General features: G+C 44.4%; 1 protein-coding gene across 3 annotated transcripts in view; it reads left to right on the forward strand.

Moving 5' to 3' along the window:
• The first annotated feature begins 29 nt into the window (after window positions 1-29).
• Window positions 30-19,896, forward strand: part of HTR7 (5-hydroxytryptamine receptor 7) — a 77,536-nt gene continuing 57,669 nt past the window's right edge. For all 3 annotated transcript variants that reach the window (XM_039482797.1, XM_039482796.1, XM_039482798.1), the window contains exons 1-3: window positions 30-134; window positions 1,556-1,582; window positions 14,490-16,018. In XM_039482797.1, the coding sequence (XP_039338731.1) occupies window positions 15,495-16,018 (524 nt within the window). In that variant the 5' untranslated portion in view covers window positions 30-134; window positions 1,556-1,582; window positions 14,490-15,494. The remainder of the gene's footprint in view (window positions 135-1,555; window positions 1,583-14,489; window positions 16,019-19,896) is intronic.

Consider the following 19,896-nt stretch of genomic DNA (forward strand, 5'->3'; position numbering starts at 1 on the left):
ACTGTTGGAGAGGGGAAGCAGCTGCCCATCATGACTCTAAAAGGAATAAGAATCGCCAGCTTAGTGCCATTTTGTTGACTCCTGCCACAAGAAATAGCTGAATCAACATTACTTCATGTTTGACAATTTTGAAGGTGAATGACGGATGAGAAAGTATCAATATCATAGTTTGCGTCTGTATGTTGCCATTAGATGTCTGTCCAACAGTACAGCCAGTGCTATTGCTGTGCCAATCAGATGCAGTCCTGAAAGACGTTTTAAGCAATTTCCTTTGACATAGCTGAACATGGAAGAGCTGTAGGTATTATTTCAGGTTTTCTTGAGCTCAGTTTAGGGCTGAATTTAGTTTAGTTTTTCTTCTTGCATTTGTGAAGAATTCAAGACTTGTTTTTTAATGATTGAGTATTCATATTGTGCTAATGCCCAGAGGCCCATCAGGATCTGGGCCCTATTGTGCTAGGTGCTATACCATGCATAAAGACAGTCCTCGCCCTGAGACACTTACATACAATGTAAAGCCCTGATCAGGTAAACTGATCTGTATTTGTAGCCCCACTGACTTTAACTGGGCTCTGCTCTCTGGAGCAACTTGCAGGGTCAGGGCCATAAACCATGGCCCAGATCCTCAGAGGTATTTAGGTGCCTAACTTCTATTGATTTTAACTGGCTCTGTGTGGGAAAACCTATGCCTCTGGATGGAGCCTCATTTTGTATGTTGCTTAGGCCTTGATCCTACAACTGCTTTTGTTTGGGAAGACCCCAGTCTCTATTAAAACACTTGTGTTCCAGCACTGTTAGCCAAAAACCTCTAATGCAGGGGTAGGCAATCTATGGCATGCGTGCCGAAGGCAGCACGCAAGCTGATTTTCAGTGGCACTCACACTGCCTGGGTCCTGGCCACTGGTCCGGGGGGCTCTGCATTTTAATTTAAATTAAGCTTCTTAAGCATTTTAAAAACCTTATTTACTTTACATACAACAATAGTTTAGTTATATATTATAGAAAGAGACCTTCTAAAAATGTTCAAATGTATTACTGGCACGCGAAACCTTAAATTAGAGTGAATAAATGAAGACTCAGCACACCACTTCTGAAAGGTTGCCGACCCCTGCTCTAATGTGTCCTGCTTCCACCCTTACCGACTCTAAATCCCTCCTGGTGAAGCCACATTTCCCTTCAGCTAAATTAGTTTTTGTGATCTCAATACTGAGCATAGTTTGGGCCAGGTGGTGCATTTGTCTGGGACTCTCCAAGCAGATTCCGAGGGTGCTCACATCCAGCCACATACTCTGAATTGTGCTGGTGCACGTTCAACAGACAGCTCATGGCAGCTAACGTGAGACTCTTTTGCCATAGCTCTGAGTTTAACCCTTCTGGCAGAGCATTTCTTATTAAGTACTCCTATCTCAATAATTCACTAATGTCATGCTCCAATTCACCATAGCAGTGCCCTTGCTTGTTTTTGTTGGTGCAGGATGAATTTTTCGTGGTGGTAGAACTTGTCTCTCAGAGACATAGCACCTTCACCATAAGTTTTGCTTTCTCTTGTTTTCAGGTGAGATGCCTCCATGACAGTTTCCAGGTAACTGCACCTGTGTTCTCCCATCCCCACCCTGTAGTTTCCCTCAGGGGTTCCCAGTCAAGTCTCAGGTCTCCAGCTCTCATCTGTCCCTGGGCAGGAACCATAGTCCCACTGTCTTCTGACCAGATGGTTTTAAGGCTGCACTTCTCTGTGCCTTACACCATGATATTCTCAGCAAACCAGTTGGTCTAAAGGCTACCGCCTGTGCTTTGCTTTCTCTCCAAGGGCTATGACCAGACTATTGCAGCAGTCACAAGTTACCACACAGCTCTTTCTAAGCAAGCCAGGGTGGATAAAAATTAATGATTTAAAAAAATTGATTTTTAAAATTTAAATCCTGGTTTTTTTTGATAAAATGCATTTTGAGGAAAAAACCTATCTAAAGATAGATACATCATAGCTCAAAGATATCTCATCATGGAATAGGGATTATAAAATCTAATTCTATAATATAAGACAATATATTCATGTAATGTTTAAGAGAAATTTTGTAAATGAGTTCCAATAGTTCATGGATTAAGGATGCAATCTAATGGGGTTCCAGGGGCTTCTGAATAGATTATTTAGGTTAATCTATCTACATAATGGGACTCAGTGCTCAGCCCAGAACAGGGGTCAGCAACCTATGGCACACATGCAAGATTATTTTGAGTGGCACTCACACTGCCCAGGTCCCAGCCACCAGTCCTGGGGCCTCTGCTGCCATCCTGGGGTCCCAGCGCTGGCCCAGGGCTCTGCTCCTGGCCTCAGCCTGGGGCTCTGCAGCTGCCCCCAGCTGCCTGGGGCAGTAAGGGGTGCACAGGGGCAAGAGGGGTCTCAGCTTAGCACCCTACCTTAAAAATTGTTCCAGTGCCACTATAGTGGGATATTTTTAAGTCCTGGTTTGCTGCTTACATCACTATCACGTCACATGGAACATTGCACAGTATTTGACGTGTGTGCCATCTGTCACATTTTTTTCCCACTGTAAGTTGAGGGGTACATTTGACAAAAGCAAAGTTAGATGTCTGTTCATTTCAGCCTTCTTGGACAGACACATTTGGATTTATTCAAAAGAAGGACTTTCTGTTGTGAAAATGTTGCTTGTCGCACATCAAGTGTTCGACGACATTTTCAAACGAAGCATGAGAAAACCTTTCTTGATGAAGCAGACAAGACTGAATCAATCAAAAAGGAAGTAGCAAGATATGAGAAGCAAAGCAGTGATTTTAAATGCTTAAGTGTAAGTAAAAATCAAGCCACAGAAGGAAGTTACAAGATTGCACAGTGCAGTGCAAAAAACTGAAAGCCGTTTACAGATGGGGAATTCATAAAAGAAATTTTTCTCAGAAATTCGGAGGTTTTGTTCAATGATTTGCAAATAAAGATGCGTATCTGAAATAAACGAACTGCTTGTCTCTGCCAGAACAGTTGAGAGACGCGTAAACAAAATAGCAGAAAACATTAATGAAAAGCAGACGACTGCACTAAAAGACACAGCAGTGTTTAGCGTTGCAGTTGATGAGAGTGTGGATATAAACGATGTTCCACGTTTGGCAGTTGTTGCAAGATATTGTGCTTCCGATGAAATCGAAGAGGAACTTTGTTGCCTAAAACCCCTGCATGGTACTACAAAGGGGTAAGATATAGCGGAAACTTTTGTAAACCATTTTGAAGAATGAGGAGTTGACATCAGAAAAATATTTTGTATGACAACAGATGATGCTTCTGCCATGGTTGGAAAACAGAAGAGATTTGTAAAGTTACTTGAAGATCAGATTGGCCTCCCGACAGTCAAATTTCACTGTATCATCCATCAAGGAAACCTGTATGCTAAAATTTCTAATTCAGAGCTTAATAATGTGATGAATACAGTGGTGCAAATTGTAAATGTCCTTGTTGCTCGATCTGCTTTGACTCACAGGGTACGTCTACACTACGGGACTATTCCGAATTTGCATAAACCGGTTTTGTAAAACAGATTTTATAAAATCGAGTGCGCGCGGCCACACTAAACACATTAAATCGGTGGTGTGCGTCCATGGTCCGAGGCTAGCGTCGATTTCTGGAGCGTTGCACTGTGGGTAGCTATCCCGTAGCTATCCCATAGTTCCCGCAGCCTCCCCCGCCCCTTGGCATTTCCGGGTTGAGATCCCAGTGCCTGATGGGGCAAAAATCATTGTCGCGGGTGGTTCTGGGTACAGCCTCACCCCTCCCTCCCTCCCTGACAGCGGCAGACAACCGTTTCGCGCCTTTTTTGCTTTGCTTGGTGAACCGTGCAGACGCCATAGCACAGCAAGCATGGACCCTGCTCAGCTCCATACCGCAATCGTGGATGTTTTAAACACCTCGCGCACTCTCGTGCAGTATATGCTGAACCAGGACCTTCGAACCGAGGCGAGTAAGAGGCGGATACGGCAGCGCGGCGATGACAGTGATGAGGACGTGGACACAGAATTCTCTCAAACCGCGGGCCCCTGCGCTTTGGAGATCCTGATGGTAATGGGGCAGATTCTATCCATTGAACGCCGATTTTGGGCCGGAAACAAGCACTGACTGGTGGGACCGCATTGTGTTGCAGGTGTGGGGCGATTCCCAGTGGCTGCGAAACTTTCGCATGCGTGGGGCACTTTCATGGAACTTTGTGACTTGCTTGCCCCTGCCCTGAAACGCCATAATACCAAGATGAGAGCAGCCCTCACAGTAGAGAAGCGAGTGGCGATAGCCCTGTGGAAGCTTGCAACGCCAGACAGCTACCGGTCAGTCGGGAATCAATTTGGAGTTGGAAAATCTACTGTGGGGCTGCTGTGATGCAAGTAGCCAAAGCAATCACTAAGCTGCTGCTACAAAGGTTGTGACTCTGGGAAACGTGCAGGCCATAGTGGATGGCTTTGCTGCAATGGGATTCCCTAACTGTGGGGGGGCGATAGATGGAACCCATATCCCTATCTTGGCACCGCAGCACCAGGGCACCCAGTACGTAAACCGGAAGGGGTACTTTTCAATGGTGCTGCAAGCACTGGTGGATCACAAGGGACGTTTCACAAACATCCACGTGGGATGGCCAGGAGGGTTCATGACGCTCGCGTCTTCAGAAGCACTACTCTGTTTAAACGGCTGCAGCAAGGGACTTACTTCCCAGACCAGAAAATAACAGTTGGGGATGTTGAAATGCCTGTCGTTATCCTGGGGGACCCAGCCTACCCCTTGATGCCATGGCTCATGAAGCCATACACAGGCAGCCTGGACAGTGATCAGGATCTGTTCAATTACAGGCTGAGCAAGTGCAGAATGGTGGTGGAATGTGCATTTGGCCGTTTAAAGGCTCGCTGGCGCACATTACTGACTCGCTCAGACCTCAGCCAAACCAATGTCCCCTATGTTATTGCTGCTTGCTGTATTCTCCATAATCTCTGTGAGAGTAAGGGGGAGACCTTTATGGCGGGGTGGGAGGCTGAGGCAAATCACCTGGCCGCTGATTACGCGCAGCCAGACACCAGGGAGATTAGAAGAGCACACCAGGAAGCGGTGCGCATCAGAGAAGCTTTGAAAACGAGCTTCATCAATGGCCAGGGTACAGTGTGACTGCTGTGTTTGTTGATGAACACCCAACACCTTGATTGACTCAGTCCCTGTAAGCAACTCCCCTCCCCTTCGAGTACATCTTACTTTTTCAAATTAAGTCACTTATATTTAAAAGCATGAATTCTTTATTGATTCATTATAAAAGAGGAGAGAAGTAAGGGTGTGCTTTGGGAGGAGGAAAGGAGGGATGGAGAAGGCCATTAAAAAAATTCAGAGTAACGGCATCCTTCTGGTTGGGCTGTCCACGGGGTGGAGTGGGCGGGTGCGGAGCCTCCCACGCGTTCTTACACGTCTGGGTGAGGAGGCTAAGGAACATGGTGAGGGGGGAGGGTGGTTATACAGGGGCTGCAGCGGCACTCTGTGATCCTGCTGCCGTTCCTGAAGCTCCACAAGACGCCGGAGCATGTCAGTTTGATCACGCAGCAGCCCCAGAGTTGCATCCCGCCACCGCTGATCTTCCTGCCGCCACCGCTGATTTTCCTGCCGGTCTTCCTGTCGCCACCTCTCATCTCGGTTGTCCCTCCTGTCCTCACGTTCACTGGCCTCTTTCCTGTAATTTGAAACCACGTCCTTCCACTCATTCAGATGAGCTCTTTCATTGCGTGTAACTTCCATAATATCCGAGAACATCTCATCTCGCGTCTTCTTTTCCTCCGCCTTATCTGTGCTAGCCTTTGGGATGGAGGAGGGACGCTTGAAAAATTTGCAGCTGCATGAGGGAGATAAATATTTAGAAAGATACATTTTACAGAACAATGGTTATACTGTTTCACAGTGAACATCACTATTCACCTAGCACATGTGATTTCCCTACAAGGTCGCATTTTTCATCTTAATAGTGACCGCTTGCAGCTCTGGGTTTACAGATCTCACAGACACATCAGGTCCAGGCATCAGAATTCAGCTTGCATGCGGCCATGGTAAGCCACTGTCTCAGTGATTTACCCCTCCCCCCCAACGCATGGCTAATACCACGCTAGCTCCCTGCTAATCAACAACCTTCCCCTCCCCACCCACGGTGACCAAACAGAAAAGATCATCGGCATTTCACTCCTCCTCCCCGGCCGCTACGTGCAGGAAAGTGTCTTTTTTAAGCTGCTGCATTCCACGAAACCAGTAGAAAAATGGCCACCCCCCTTACTTAAATTCCTGATTTTTAACCAGGTTATCCTGAACGATATCACTTTGCTGAGGATAACAGAACAAGATAAAGAGCGGATGCTTCTTGAATGCCAGCAGTCCCCGGGACCATACGCTGCGATGCTTTGCCACGCAATGATACCTGATTACTTGCTACATGCATGGCATGGTAAAGTGTCCTACCATGGTGGGCGGAACAAGGATGCCTTGCCCAGAAACCTTCTGCAAAGGCTTCTGGAGTACCTACAGGAGCGCTTCATCGAGATGTCCCTGGAGGATTTCCTCTCAATCGCCGGACATGTTAACAAACTTTTCTAAGTAACTATACTGTCTGCGAATGCATCCCAAGTCCTCTGGGCAAATCAATCATTAAAAAAGGCTTGCTTAAAAAACACTGTTTGCTATTTGCAAAGGTACACTCACCAGAGCTCCCTTCCAGGGCGTCATTCTCTGGAATAGTTGCTTGTGAGGGCTGGGAGCAGGGTAATTCCGTCAGGGTGATAAAAAGCTCCTGGCTGCTGGGGTTCACGGAGTGCTGTGCTCTCTGCGAGGTCTTCCTCTTCTTCTTCCTCTTCATCTTCCCCGTCTGCATAATCCTCAGACATGGCAGAGATTACAACCCCCACCTCGGAATCCACGGTCAGGGGTGGGGTACTTGTGGCGCAGCCCCCTAAAATTGCGTGCAGCTCAGCATAGAAGCGGCATGTTTTTCGACCTGCCCGGACCTTCCGTTTGCTTCTTTGGTTTTCTGGTAGGCTTGTCTGAGCTCCTTAACTTTCACTCTGCACTGCACGGAGTCCCTGCTGTGGCCTTTATCCGTCATCGCCTTAGAAATTCTTTCAAATACTTTTTCATTTCGTCTTTTGGAACGCAGTTCTGTTAGCACTGAATCATCTCCCCATATAGCGATCAGATCCATTACCTCCTGAGCGGTCCATGCTGGGGCTCTTTTTTGATTCTCAGGAGACAGCATTGTTAACTGTGCTGATGAGCTGTGCGTGGTCACCTGTGATGATGAGCTCTCCACGCTGTCGAAGCAGGAAGTGAATTTCAAAAGTTCGCGGGGCTTTTCCTGTCTACCTGGCCAGTGCATCCGAGTTGAGAATGCTGTCCAGAGCGGTCAGTGGTGCACTGTGGGATAGCTCCCGGAGGCCAATACCGTCGATTGCGGCCACACTAACCCTATTCCGATATGTTAATACCGATATTAGCGCTACTCCTCTCGTCGGGCAGGAGTACAGAAACCGATTTAAAGAGCCATTAAAATCGATATAAGGTGCCTCCTAGTGTGGACGGTTGTGGCGTTAAATCGGTTTTACGCTCCTAAAACCGATTTAAACGCCTAGTGTAGACCAGGCCACAGTTTCAAGCACTGCTAGAAGAGATGGACAGTGCTTATAATTCCACTTCACAGCAATATTTGGTGGCTAAGTCGTGGCAAGGTTTTGGTGCACTTTGTAAACTGTTTTGATGCAATCAAGGCCTTTTTGTCGGAAAAAGGACAAAACTACCCTGAACTGGATGATGATAAATGCCTATGTAAGCTCATGTTTCTAGCACGAAACGAACTCAACCTCCATTTCCAGGGTGCAGGGCAATCGGTTCTGGAACTTTATGAAGTCTGGAAGTCATTTGTTGTAAAACTAGCAGTTTTTTCTCAGGATATTTGAACTTCAACTTTCCGCTACTTCCAGCACATAAAAGAACTATCGACACGTTGCAGTGTCAATGTCGATGATTGGAATGTACATGCAAGAACTGGAATCAGAATTTTCTGACAGATTTCAAGATTTCCAGAGATTTGGCCCAATGCTTTCTTTTCTAATTAAACCTGAAAAGTTCAACGGAAGCAACTTGGATTTGTCTGTATTTCAGTGGATGGGTGTTGAAGATTTCAAAATGCAGCTCATTCCGTTAAAAAGCTCAGAATTGTGGGCATCAAAGTTTGGAGACCTGCTGTGTGCACTTGAAGTTACCAAGAGAGATCATGGGCCCTCTATTCTGACCTGCTGGACATCCCTGCCAGTGAAATTTAACTGTTTGAAGAAAATTGTGTTTGCAATGCTTTCAGCATTTGGATCCACATACCTGTGTGACAGGTATTTTCACACATGAAATCCATCCACTGTCCTTCTTGGAGCCGGGTAACAACTGATCACTCAGAAGTCTGTGTGCAGCTTAAAGTATCCAAATACTTGCCAGACATTGGAAAACTCAGCAAGGAAAAGCAAGGGCAAGGATCACACTAAACTGATAAGATCTGCATTTTAATTTAATTTTAAAAGAAACTTCTTAAACATTTTAAAAATCTTATTTACTTTACATACAACAATAGTTTAATTATATATTATAGAGAAAGACCTTCTAAAAAGGTTAAAATGTATTACTGGCATGCAAAACCTTAAATTAGAGTGTGCAAAAGGTCCAGAGGGTGAAATTGTTAACTTGAATCTTGATGGGTGGAGTAATGTCCACAATGAACCTGTTGAATGTGCTTGTGTGACAACAGAAGAAGGGCACGTCTTCCTTACAGAAACAATTGATACATCAGGAAATGCACACACAGCAGAATACTTACAAGAAGTAGCAGTAAAAGCAATAAAAAAAACTGAAAAAAATTTAAATGTCTAGTATGCAGCTTGGTCACAGACAATGCTGCAAATGTATCCAAGATGAGAATAAATTTAGAAGAGTCCCACGTGGTTGAAGTACTCATTTGATGCACCTCCTAGCCAAATACTTCAGAGTTCCAGAAATAAAGGCTAACGTTGTTGAAATTGCAAAATACTTCCGTAACAACCACTTTGCAGCAGCTGCTCTGAAAAAAGTGGGAGGAACCAAGCTAACTCTCCCACAAGACATGTGATAGAACTCAGTAGTGGACTGTTTTGAGCACTATATCAAGAACTGACCTAATCTGATGACAGATTGTGAACAAAATCGTGAAAAAATAGATGGCACTGTCAAAGCCAAAGTTCTCAACATTGGCCTTAAGAGAAATGTTGAACACATGCTGAGTACCCTGAAGCTTATTTCTGTAGTCTTAAACAAAATGCCTGGAAATAGCTGTTTTATTGCTGACACTGATGAAATTTGGAAGGAACTGAATGAGATCTTAAAAAAAGAAATATGCAATGACAGAGTTAAATTACAAGCATTAAAAAAAACAAATGGGACAAGCACTATTTCCAGCTCATTTTCTTGCAAATATTCTCAATACTCGGTACCAGGGTCAAACTTTAACTGTTGAAGAAGAGGAGTTGGCTATGACATGGACATCCAGCAATCATCCCTCCATAATGCCAACTATAATAAACTTCAGAGCTAAGTGTGAACCATTCAAGAAATATGTTTGCTGATGATGGTTTAAAGAAAGTCACACCAGTGAACTGGTGGAAGTCACTTAAGCACTTGGCTTCAGAGACTGTTGAAATGATAATCTCACTTTTAACAGCAGTAGCTGCTTCTGCCAGGATAGAAAGAATATTTTCTTCCTTTGGATGAATTCATTCTAAATTGAGAAATCATTTGGGACCTGGAAAAGCAGGAAAGCTTGTTTTTCTTTTCCAGAGTATGAACATACAGGAAAATGAAGGCAAAGACGACTGAGTTAGCTGCAGAAGCCAGTATTTTAAGTTTCTCATGTTGACCTGGCTGACATAGTCAATTTAATGTTTGTGGTTTTTTTTAAAATTTCATGTAACTATTTTAACAACTTTAACAAAAATAAACCTGATTTTTTAAATCTTTAATGTTTAACTACATTCAAAAATTCATATGCTTGTTTTGTTAAAATATTATATGTTTGCTGTTGAAGAAAAAAATCCAGAATACATAACGTTGTTGTTTTAGTTGAATAAAACAATTTAAATGTCTGTCTGGTGATGTTCTCCTCCTAATATAGCACAAGAAAATCCTCCAAATATTAATGATTAACCTGTTGAACTGGAGATAGTTCACCTCCCGATGACTTCATAAATATCAGCTTCAGTTACCTTTGGTAAATGGAATAATCAAACAATCATTCATTTTCTGATATAGCTGTAAAACGAATCTGAAAAGTTTTCAAAATAAATCACTTAAAAAAGGTATAGTATGTACCTTCTAAAAATGAAACCTACATCTATCTCTGAGTTGTGAAGAATATGTATTAAGGTTATAACAACCAACAAGAATGCACTTTTATGTAGAAATCCATGATTAAATCGCGTCTTCCTGACTAGTGATTTAAATCAAATCCATCCTGAAGCAAGCCCATTTATTCTTAAGGTAAAAGTATGACAGAGAAAACATCTGAAAACAATAAACAGATTTAAACATACATTAAAGATACCAGGAGTCACCTATCATTCTTAGGGGGCCCTAGTAGGCCAAAGACTTTCCAACCCTTCCACAATGGGTGGGGATCCTCTAGGACAGAAGGTCCTGTCCATTTGCTGGAGAAGAAAAGATCTTGTGACAATTCATACTCCTCCTTTTATGCCAAAAGACCTTTCTTTATCTCCTAGTCTCTAGAAAACCCAGTTTGAACCAGCTGTTTACTTTGTGATTGACTTTAATAACCCCCCTCCCCAACACACACATTATTTGTAGTTCCTGGAGGACCTCTGGTTACCCTCTTCCTGGAGAAAAACACAATTATACTCATATATAAAACATTCATAAATTAAATACAATGGCCCCCAAAGATACTGCATGGGGATGCAATATCTGTCACAGCTGTGCTGCTTGCTGCAGTCTGTATATGGAATGTAGTCATCAAAAAAATTCATTTCACATTTGTTTAAGTTGTGCAGATGCTAACATTTATTTTAAGAAGAAAAGAAACACCAAAGAAATGAATGTTTACCACTCTGTTTTACTACCACAAAGTGGTGATGATTTATTTTCACAAAGCCAAAGAAAGGCAGTAAAGAAAATTGCAGCTGCAACATCTCTGCTTCAAGTCGAACAAAAACACGATGTGCTAAATACCACATGCTGGGAATAGAAATCCAGGTTCAAATAATAGTTAGCTTCAGAATGTAATTCAGATGGTAGTAAAATATGTTCAACATGTTGACAACATATCCTCCACAGGCTGGAGGGACATTTACCTATATCTTAGTTATTATTCCCAGCATGCGAATGCTCAGAGCAGCAATAACTTACCAGACCTTTATGGGCACCAACGGAAAGGAGCTGCTGATTTTGAAAGGAGAAAGAGTTGAACGGAAAGAATAAAGAAAGAGAAAAGAATAGGTAAACATGCATGATATGAAGATGGACAGAAGGATCAGACATGGAAGGAAAGGAAAAAAGGGATAAAGAAATAGAGGGGGAAAAGCAAGAAAAAATTTCTGTTAATTGTACTTCTTTATTTTTTTGTACATTCCTGACACCATCCTGTATTTAAGTTTTGGGGGAAAGGAGGGGATGGTGGTTATTTTGTGCATTTTTGTCAATTTGATTACCCCTTTGCTTCAAGTGGTTAGCCAGTATTCAAGGCCTTATTGGGTTGTTTCCATTAGAAGGAGAAATTGATGATATGCATCAAGTATTTCTTTGGTGCAAATCTGTTTATTTATAAAGAACATCTGTCAGTTTCCTTGCTCACTAATTCCAAACCTGCCTTTTCAGCCAGTCCTGTGCCCCAAGGACCTCTGCTCGCTGTCAGGGCCACTCATACTCTGCATCTCTAGCTTTCTGCCTCTCAGATATCATCACTTGCAGCTGCAATTAGTCATTCCCTCAGCCGCTGCATTGCAATCATTCCCAGGAATGATGTGGCTTCACTATGCTCAGGTTTTTCCACAGGGCCCAGTGCCTTGGGTGATAGCGTCCTATTGTTTCTAGTTATCTCACTCAGTAAAGGGGTTTAATTGCTTCTTCCACTTAGCCTTAAAAAAGGGTGGTTAGCCTACCCATCAACTTTAATTAGGTATGTGATTGTCTCTTGATTAAAGAGTCTCTTGATGGCAACCATTAACATCTTCCATCATAGCAATATTAATCCTGCTGGCTCCTCTGTATTCTTTAGTTGTCAAGTAAATGCAGAAAAAGACAACAGCTTTGATTCTCATTGGATGGAGTGGAGAGTAGGAGGCCACAGGGAGCCAGGGTTGGCTGCCTGATTCATAGATGCCCAGTCCTGGCACAAGACAGGGCAGCAACATACATTGTTGGTGTAAGATCCTCGGGGACCTTACACCAGTGGAGGATCAGCTGTGGCAGAACTCTGTCCCACCATGCCCCTTTCCATCTATCTCCTGCACCTGACATACCCCTTCCTTCTCTTTACACTGGGAGTCAGGGCAGCTAGTGCAGAGGCAATGGAATCTCCTCTAGTGACTTTCCACTGGTAGAGTGTTCCTGTTTCCTCCACATTTTATTGTCTTTAACTTATTTAATTCTTTCAGATCTTGGTATCATAATCATCTAGTTGAGTCAGGCCTGACACTACTGAGGGGAAAAGAGGACATTGCCCTCCCCCCACATATGATCTTCAAGGGGCCCCACAGCTATTGTCAGAAAGGCCAAAATGTGTGCAAAGTTATCCAGTGTTAAGCGGCAGAACAGCAGCAGATTGGAGAGGCTTCATCCTTTACATATAAGCCCCTTTGTTTTCAGTTTAAACCAATTTTTACTGAAAAAATCCTAGTTTTTACAAAAAGTATTCATTTTTTCTGATTTTCACCCTACTGTTGTATCAGTCGAATATATAAAAAATTACTTGTTTTGTTAGGAAAATACAATACATTGCATGAGGTAAATGTATTACAATAATACATTAGTCTATGTGTATATGCAAAGCTGCCTGTTGAAGTAAGGCTTAGCCTATTAGTCTAGTGTATTAGTCTAGAAGATACACACAAACAGGCACATATGCAAGCTCTGAAGCGCATGCACATCTGAATGTACTGATGAATCTCATGGCCATCACGTACAGATTTCAAGTGGTTAGCAGATAATGGTTTAAAGATCTGACACACTAAAATGGGAAGAAAACAAAAATCTGTACCAGAATACATTTCAGAACACAAGGAAGTATTCAAAAGTTCTAAAAAAGACCCCAAAATGGAAGAAAAGGATGAAGTTGAGTAAATGCGCTGCAAATCCCCAATTATTAAATGTAAATATTTATAGGCTATTAGTTCTAAGTCTACAACAGTAAATGTTTATTCAAATGAAAAGTTTTATTTGGGGATTAAAGAGAGATTGTTTTCTTAAACTCAGAGGTAGCATTGTGTTTGGAGTTCTGTTTTAATTCTGCAGCAAACCACACTGAATTCCATTAATCAAAGCATTAATCTACTGAATACTTCCCCCCATCCCGTCCTTCACTATTTACCCAGAAAAATTATAAATAGTTTTTCCCACTGATTTTCACCTGTTTTTGTTGTAGCAATAAATACGGATACATTTCTGGGAAAAATTAAATAAGATAAAAACCCCAAACCAAAGGCCCTATTTATATATTATAAATCACACCAAAATACTGACACCGTAGCCAGATTTTACTTTTTAAACCCAAGATTTTCCAGGGGTTTAACTAGTCCCTGGACTCCTGGAAGGTTAGTTGTTTTTTAAATAGTGACATCCACGGCCCCAACATACCCACTTGCACCTCCCAATAATGGGACCCTAGTAATGGGACCCTAGAACTGGCCCTGAGGTCAGTCAAAACAGTGAGAAACTTCCTTTTACAATGTTGAAACACACCACCGACTACTAAACTCTTGCTGGATAAGCAGCCTGCAAGAACTTAACTCTTCTTTGGGTGCAACTGATCCCTGTACAGAGGGCCACCACCGCTGGGGTGCACAAAATCCCTGCTGCTGCCTTGCATTTGAATGGATCTATCACTAAGCTGGGCCCCATCCACAGCCCACATTTCAGGAGAGAAAGAAACAGCTTTGACAGTGGTTTGAACCTTTTGGGGGTCCACAGACTATGTCTAAGATATCCACAGGGGGTCATTCAAATTTTTTACGGGTATGCAAATACCATACTGCAGGAGGCCATCCCCAGCTATTTAGTGAAGATGAATGGAGCAGGCATTCATTCAGACTCTGGGTAAATGAATCAGCCTTCAAGCAAATTAGGAAAGAAAGGCTAGCAATGGATAGAGTTCCTTAGGAGGCGCAGGCACGGGCAAGCTCAAATTCACTGGTAAATCTGCTGCAAGAGACGTTGCTAATGATATTTCTTGTTAGCTTCACAGGTTAGCTTTGCTCTTCTTCACCCCACAACGCGCATCCCACAGGAATCTCAGCCCTCAGAGTGCAGGACATCTGCCCTGCCCTCCCAACACGCCGGTGTCCTGCTATTTCAAACAGATGAGCTCCTTAAGAGTCTTCTTCCTTCCGCGAAACTACGTGGGAGTGCAAAGCCTGGTTCCACGTCCCCACGTCCTCCCGGGACTGTGACTTCAGAGGTCCCCTGGTCCCACAGGGAGCATACCAGAGTCCGCGGCCAGAGCTAGGTTGCTGGCAGCTACTCCTCCCAGCCTACAGTCCTAAGGGCCCCCTGCTTTTTCTCCCACCCTCCCCTCCTACCCCCTTTCCTCGCCTTCCCAGAGCAAGGGTGGCGGGGGACGGCGCCGAGAGGGGCATGCCCAGGGCGGGTCCGTAGCTGCCGGGGTCGCGGGCAGAGCTGTGGGCAGACCCGTGTGTGACTCTGCCCCCGCCCCCCGCAGCCTGGGCGCCCCCGCTGCCGATCGACTCGCCCCCCACAGTTCAGCGGGGCAGGCTACTGAAGCCCACAGGCAGCTGCGAGCGGCTGCAGGCGGGCGAGGGGCGGGGCAGCCAGGGAGACTCGAACCTCCCTCCCCGCCGCTCCCGCAGCAGGTAGCCGGGCTGGGCGGGGTCGGGGGCCAGCGCGGCGCGGCGGTGGAGGCGGCAGCTGCGGGCGAAGAGCAGGCAGCCTCCCGGGTCAGGAGGGAGCAGCGGGCACTGGGGGGCGCGGCCTCCCCGACGGGCAGCGCTCGGGGCACGCTGACCCCATGGCGAGATGCCCGCCCCCGCGGAGCGCGGCCAGCGGCGCGGAGCCGGCGAGCCCAGCGGGGCAGGGGGGAAGCTGAGGCACCCGCCCCACCCCTGGTGGCAATGATCAGCTAACCGGGCTGAGGCGCTTCTCCCCGGAGAGCCGGGGGCTGAGCGGGCCCGGGGACCCTCCCCAGGACCCAGCGTGTTGGGAGCCGGCGGCTTCATGGGCAGCCCCCGTCAAGATGGTTATGGACATCAACAGCAGTCACGTGTCCGGCCAGCTCCGCGCCTTCGCCCTGGCGGCTCCCCGCGAGCTGAGCAGCAGTGGGATGGTGGCTGGCTCCCTGCACCCCCGCTGGCTGAAGATCATCCAGGATGTCACCGCCAGCCCCAGCCCCGCTTCCAGCCTGGCGGCCGAAAATGAAACTCGCTGCGGGGAGCAGATCCTCAGCTACGGCAACATGGAGAAAGTTGTTATCGGGGCCATTCTCTCCCTCATCACTCTGCTGACCATCGCGGGCAATTGCCTGGTGGTGATCTCCGTGTGCTTTGTAAAGAAACTCCGGCAGCCCTCCAACTATCTCATTGTCTCCCTGGCTTTGGCCGATCTCTCGGTAGCGGTGGCCGTCATGCCCTTTGTCAGCGTAACGGACCTCATTGGAGGAGAGTGGATCTTTGGCCACGTTTTCTGTAATGTCTTCATTGCTATGGATGTGATGTGTTGCACTGCTTCCATTATGACTTTGTGTGTGATAAGTATTGACAGGTGAGTGCAAAAGCGGAGATGCCAACGTCTCGTGTGTACTTGTGCTGTGTGTCTCTCTCTCTGTGACTGGAGCTGAGACAAGCAAACCGAGTGAATGCCCCCGTTTGAACATTACAATGGCTAGGAGAAAAATACAGAGTAGAAACAACCCAATCTTGCAAAATGACTCAAAGTTACAGTATTTAGTTTGATAAGTTAGCAGAGAAGAATCTTGAATGCTGACTGCAGCTGGCAAATATGTTGTATTGCAATTCCACCAGGGGTCTCTTTTGCTTGCTTATTTTTCCTTGGGAAATAACAGATATTCTGAGAGAAAAAATTGATGGCATTTTGAAAAAAGAAAAAAGCAATTATATCATAGACTAACCTATTTTACACCTGCAGCCTATTGTTGCTAACCTACACACAGGCAAATACATGTGAAAAATGTGGACACTAAAACGGGGAGAGGGTGTGTACTCACTGCAGGAAAGCTTACTAGTAATTTGTTTCCAATGTTTAAATCGAGTTTATGGGTTTGATTCACCCCGAAGCTGAGGGAGAGGAAGCTTCACAGAGCCTGCTGTGACTCCCTGATTCTGCACTGGGCCAGCCCTGACATAAGTTACAGCAGGCTATAGGCTGTTGAAATTTATGCCTCTGGAGGATCACCATAGTAGGGCCAGTGCTCTGCCTCACCCCACCAAATTCCCTCCCTCAGTACGCTGCCTGTGTGGGGCAGCAGCTGGCTCCATCAACTTTACACCAGCTGGGATTTCCTCTCCACCCAGTGGTTTTGCCAATGGCCATTTACAGCCCTTGTGCTACCTGAGTAGTGCAAAGGGGTTAGAGCAAAGGAGAGGATCTGGCCCGAAGATATTTCATAATTTTATTTAAACTATTGGGAATTTTGCTTCTATTGTCAACAAAAACATAGCAATCTGAAACCTTGAATTAAAAGCAAGTAGATTTTATTAATCAATATATATCAGTAATAATTGCTAGCATGGATAGAGCCATAGGAACTGCCTTTTTGGAACAGAGAAGTGGTCCATTTATTTCTGTGTCCTGTCCAGGCCTGCCGACAGGGGGTGGCAAAGAGGGCAATTGCCAAGGGACCTGAGTGATTTAAAAGGGCCCAGGAGCCCTTTTAAAATTCCCTGGGCGGGCCACAGGACTCCTAGGTGCGCACGACCACTCTGGGGCCGGGCCCCACACTTTGGGGGGCCCTGCGGGTTGGCGTGGGGTCAGTTCCAGAGGTGACGGATTCATCACTTCCAGGCCCTGCCCCCCTAAGGACGGTCCTGGCCCTGGGGCTCGGAATTCCTGTCAGCGGGCTTGGTCCTGTCTGACAATGTACCAGCTGTTTCAGAGGAAAGTGCAAGAATTCTGCAAGAGATATGTATGGATAACCTGCCCTCAGGAAAGTTTTCCTCTTGACCTCCAACAATCAGAGGTTGTCTTATGACCTGAAGCATGAAGGTTTATATCCCATTCAAAACTCCTGTTTATTAATATTTGCTGTTACAATTGTGTATATTCTTGCTAACGCTGTATTGACCAATCCTTAGTAGAATCCTCCTAAGCTCTTGAATTCAATTATATCTTGTAGAAATGAGTTCCACATACTAATTTAATGTTGAACAAAAAAACTGTTTCCTTTCATCATTTTTAAATTTGCCACCTTTAAATTTAATTCTTGTGTTATGAGAATGGGTGAACAGCAGTGGCTGACTTACCCCCCTGCCCCCCTTTTTTTAAACTATTCATTGGTTTGTACACCCTTTTATCCATTTCTGTGGCAAAGATGCTCAATTTTTAAGTTTTTTCATGACTCTAATAATTCTTGTCCATCTCTGAACCTCAAATGCCAAGTAAGGCTGTACCATTGATGTACATAACTGCATTGTGATATATTCAGTATTATTCTTTATCCTGTTTCTTATACATCCTAACACTTTTGTTTGCTATTTTTGGCCAGTGCTGGGCATTGGGCAGAGGTCTTCATTGAGCTGTCCACAAAGATACTCAGGTCTTTTTCCTGAGTTGTTATCGTTACCCTAGTGATAGTGTTATAGTTAAACCAATGATAGAAGTTATACACATCTATCAAGGAGATAATATATCCTTTTAAGACAGAATCTGGAACTAGAATTTCAGTGATTGATTTTTAATGGAGAAAAACAAGGAAAATAATCTTAGTTTTTACTTTGCTTATTCCTTGTTTTGTATATTACTGAACAAATACTTGTATTAAAGCAGGATCTTTTGATTCTTAAAGAGTTCATACTCTCCTGCTGCTTATTTCAAACTTAAAATTATAATTCTCTGTGAAGACGGATGCCTTAACCTCTGTTTACTTCAAATCTGGTATACAGCCATGAGCTGTGATGCTGTAAACTGAGGTTGATGTCAGGTAAGGAACAGTTGCAGATAAATCCTTAGTGAAATCTTACTAAATGTTTAGTAATAACTGAGAAAAGAGAAATAAAGAGATGAGCTAGAAGAGTAATTATTTTTAATGGAGTTACACTGGCATAGAAATGGATTAAGAATGGTGAATCAGGTACAGGTTTTTTCAAGGTAAGCATGAGATATTAGCCACTTTTTGGAGATGTGAAGATGCATAGACTATTTTCAGCAACTAGTAATGACCAAAATTTTAATTTGAACAGCAAACCATCACCCAGTTAGCACTGATCTCATGCTATCTCACTTACAGTAGAATTACCCTTTCTGTAAGTAGAAAGCACTTCATTTTGGGGTGAGAGGTGCATATCACTGAGTAAAACTCTATGTGTAAGGTAGCAACTTGCAAATCACATGGTATGCATTATTTAAGTGAGTCAAAGAACTTTCACAAAGAACAATGGATTTGATGGAAGTGCCTGTATATTTGATCTTGCTTCAGAGGAAAAAAGCCTTCCGTCCTACCCCAAAAACCTGCTCTGTGGAACAGTATAGGGAGCATAATACACAGTAATCCAATTAGCTCCCCCTTGTGGGAAAAGCAAGAAGCAGGGCTTGGAGACAAAACTAACATGTTGGGCATATCATTTTTGCTTTTCTGTGTTAGAACTCTAAGCAGAAATAGCTCTTCCTGCAGCAAGTCATCTTTCCAAGAGATGAGAATCACTATCAGTCCAAGGAAAATCTTGAAAGAACGTAAGTATTTAATGAAACTAAAAACCACAGTTTCAAACAAGAAAGAATCCTGTGGCACCTTATAGACTAACAGACGTTCTGCAGCATGAGCTTTCGTGGGTGAATACCCATTTCTTCTTGCATCTGAAGAAGTGGGTATTCACCCACGAAAGCTCATGCTGCAGAACGTCTGTTAGTCTATAAGGTGCCACAGGATTCTTTGTTGCTTTTACAGATCCAGACTAACACGGCTACCCCTCTGATACAGTTTCAAACAAGCCATCCTTTTCAGTGAGACCCAGGGGACAAGGTTTGCAGTCTGTGTGTGAAATTCACTCCACACACAGGGCAGCACAATCTTCTGTACACTTAAATCTCACTGAAAGCCCTTGTGTGCTTAGGCCTCATTTTCAATCATTTTAAGCAAAAGCCCTGTGAGATGCAGTCTAACACTTTTAAAGTCCTGTTGTAACCTAGTGTGGGGCCTACACCATGGCCAGCTAACATGGCTTCAAACTGGTTAGCCTGCATTGTAATGCTTCTTTTCAATCTGTTAAACTAATTCTGTTGAAACACACACCCTTTTTGCCTATCAAGACATACCCTCCATGTGTGGTGTTCCACAGCACCATGCAAAATCCTGAAGTGTTCATTCCACAGGACCACAATGCCTTTCAAGTGATGGCATTTTATAATAAAACATGTGCAGTGTGTACCTGAGAGAGCGGAACAGCTCAATGTATTTGCATAATACT

This window comes from Mauremys reevesii, linkage group 7 (genome assembly GCF_016161935.1).
Source record: "Mauremys reevesii isolate NIE-2019 linkage group 7, ASM1616193v1, whole genome shotgun sequence".
Classification (NCBI taxonomy): Eukaryota; Metazoa; Chordata; order Testudines; family Geoemydidae; genus Mauremys; species Mauremys reevesii.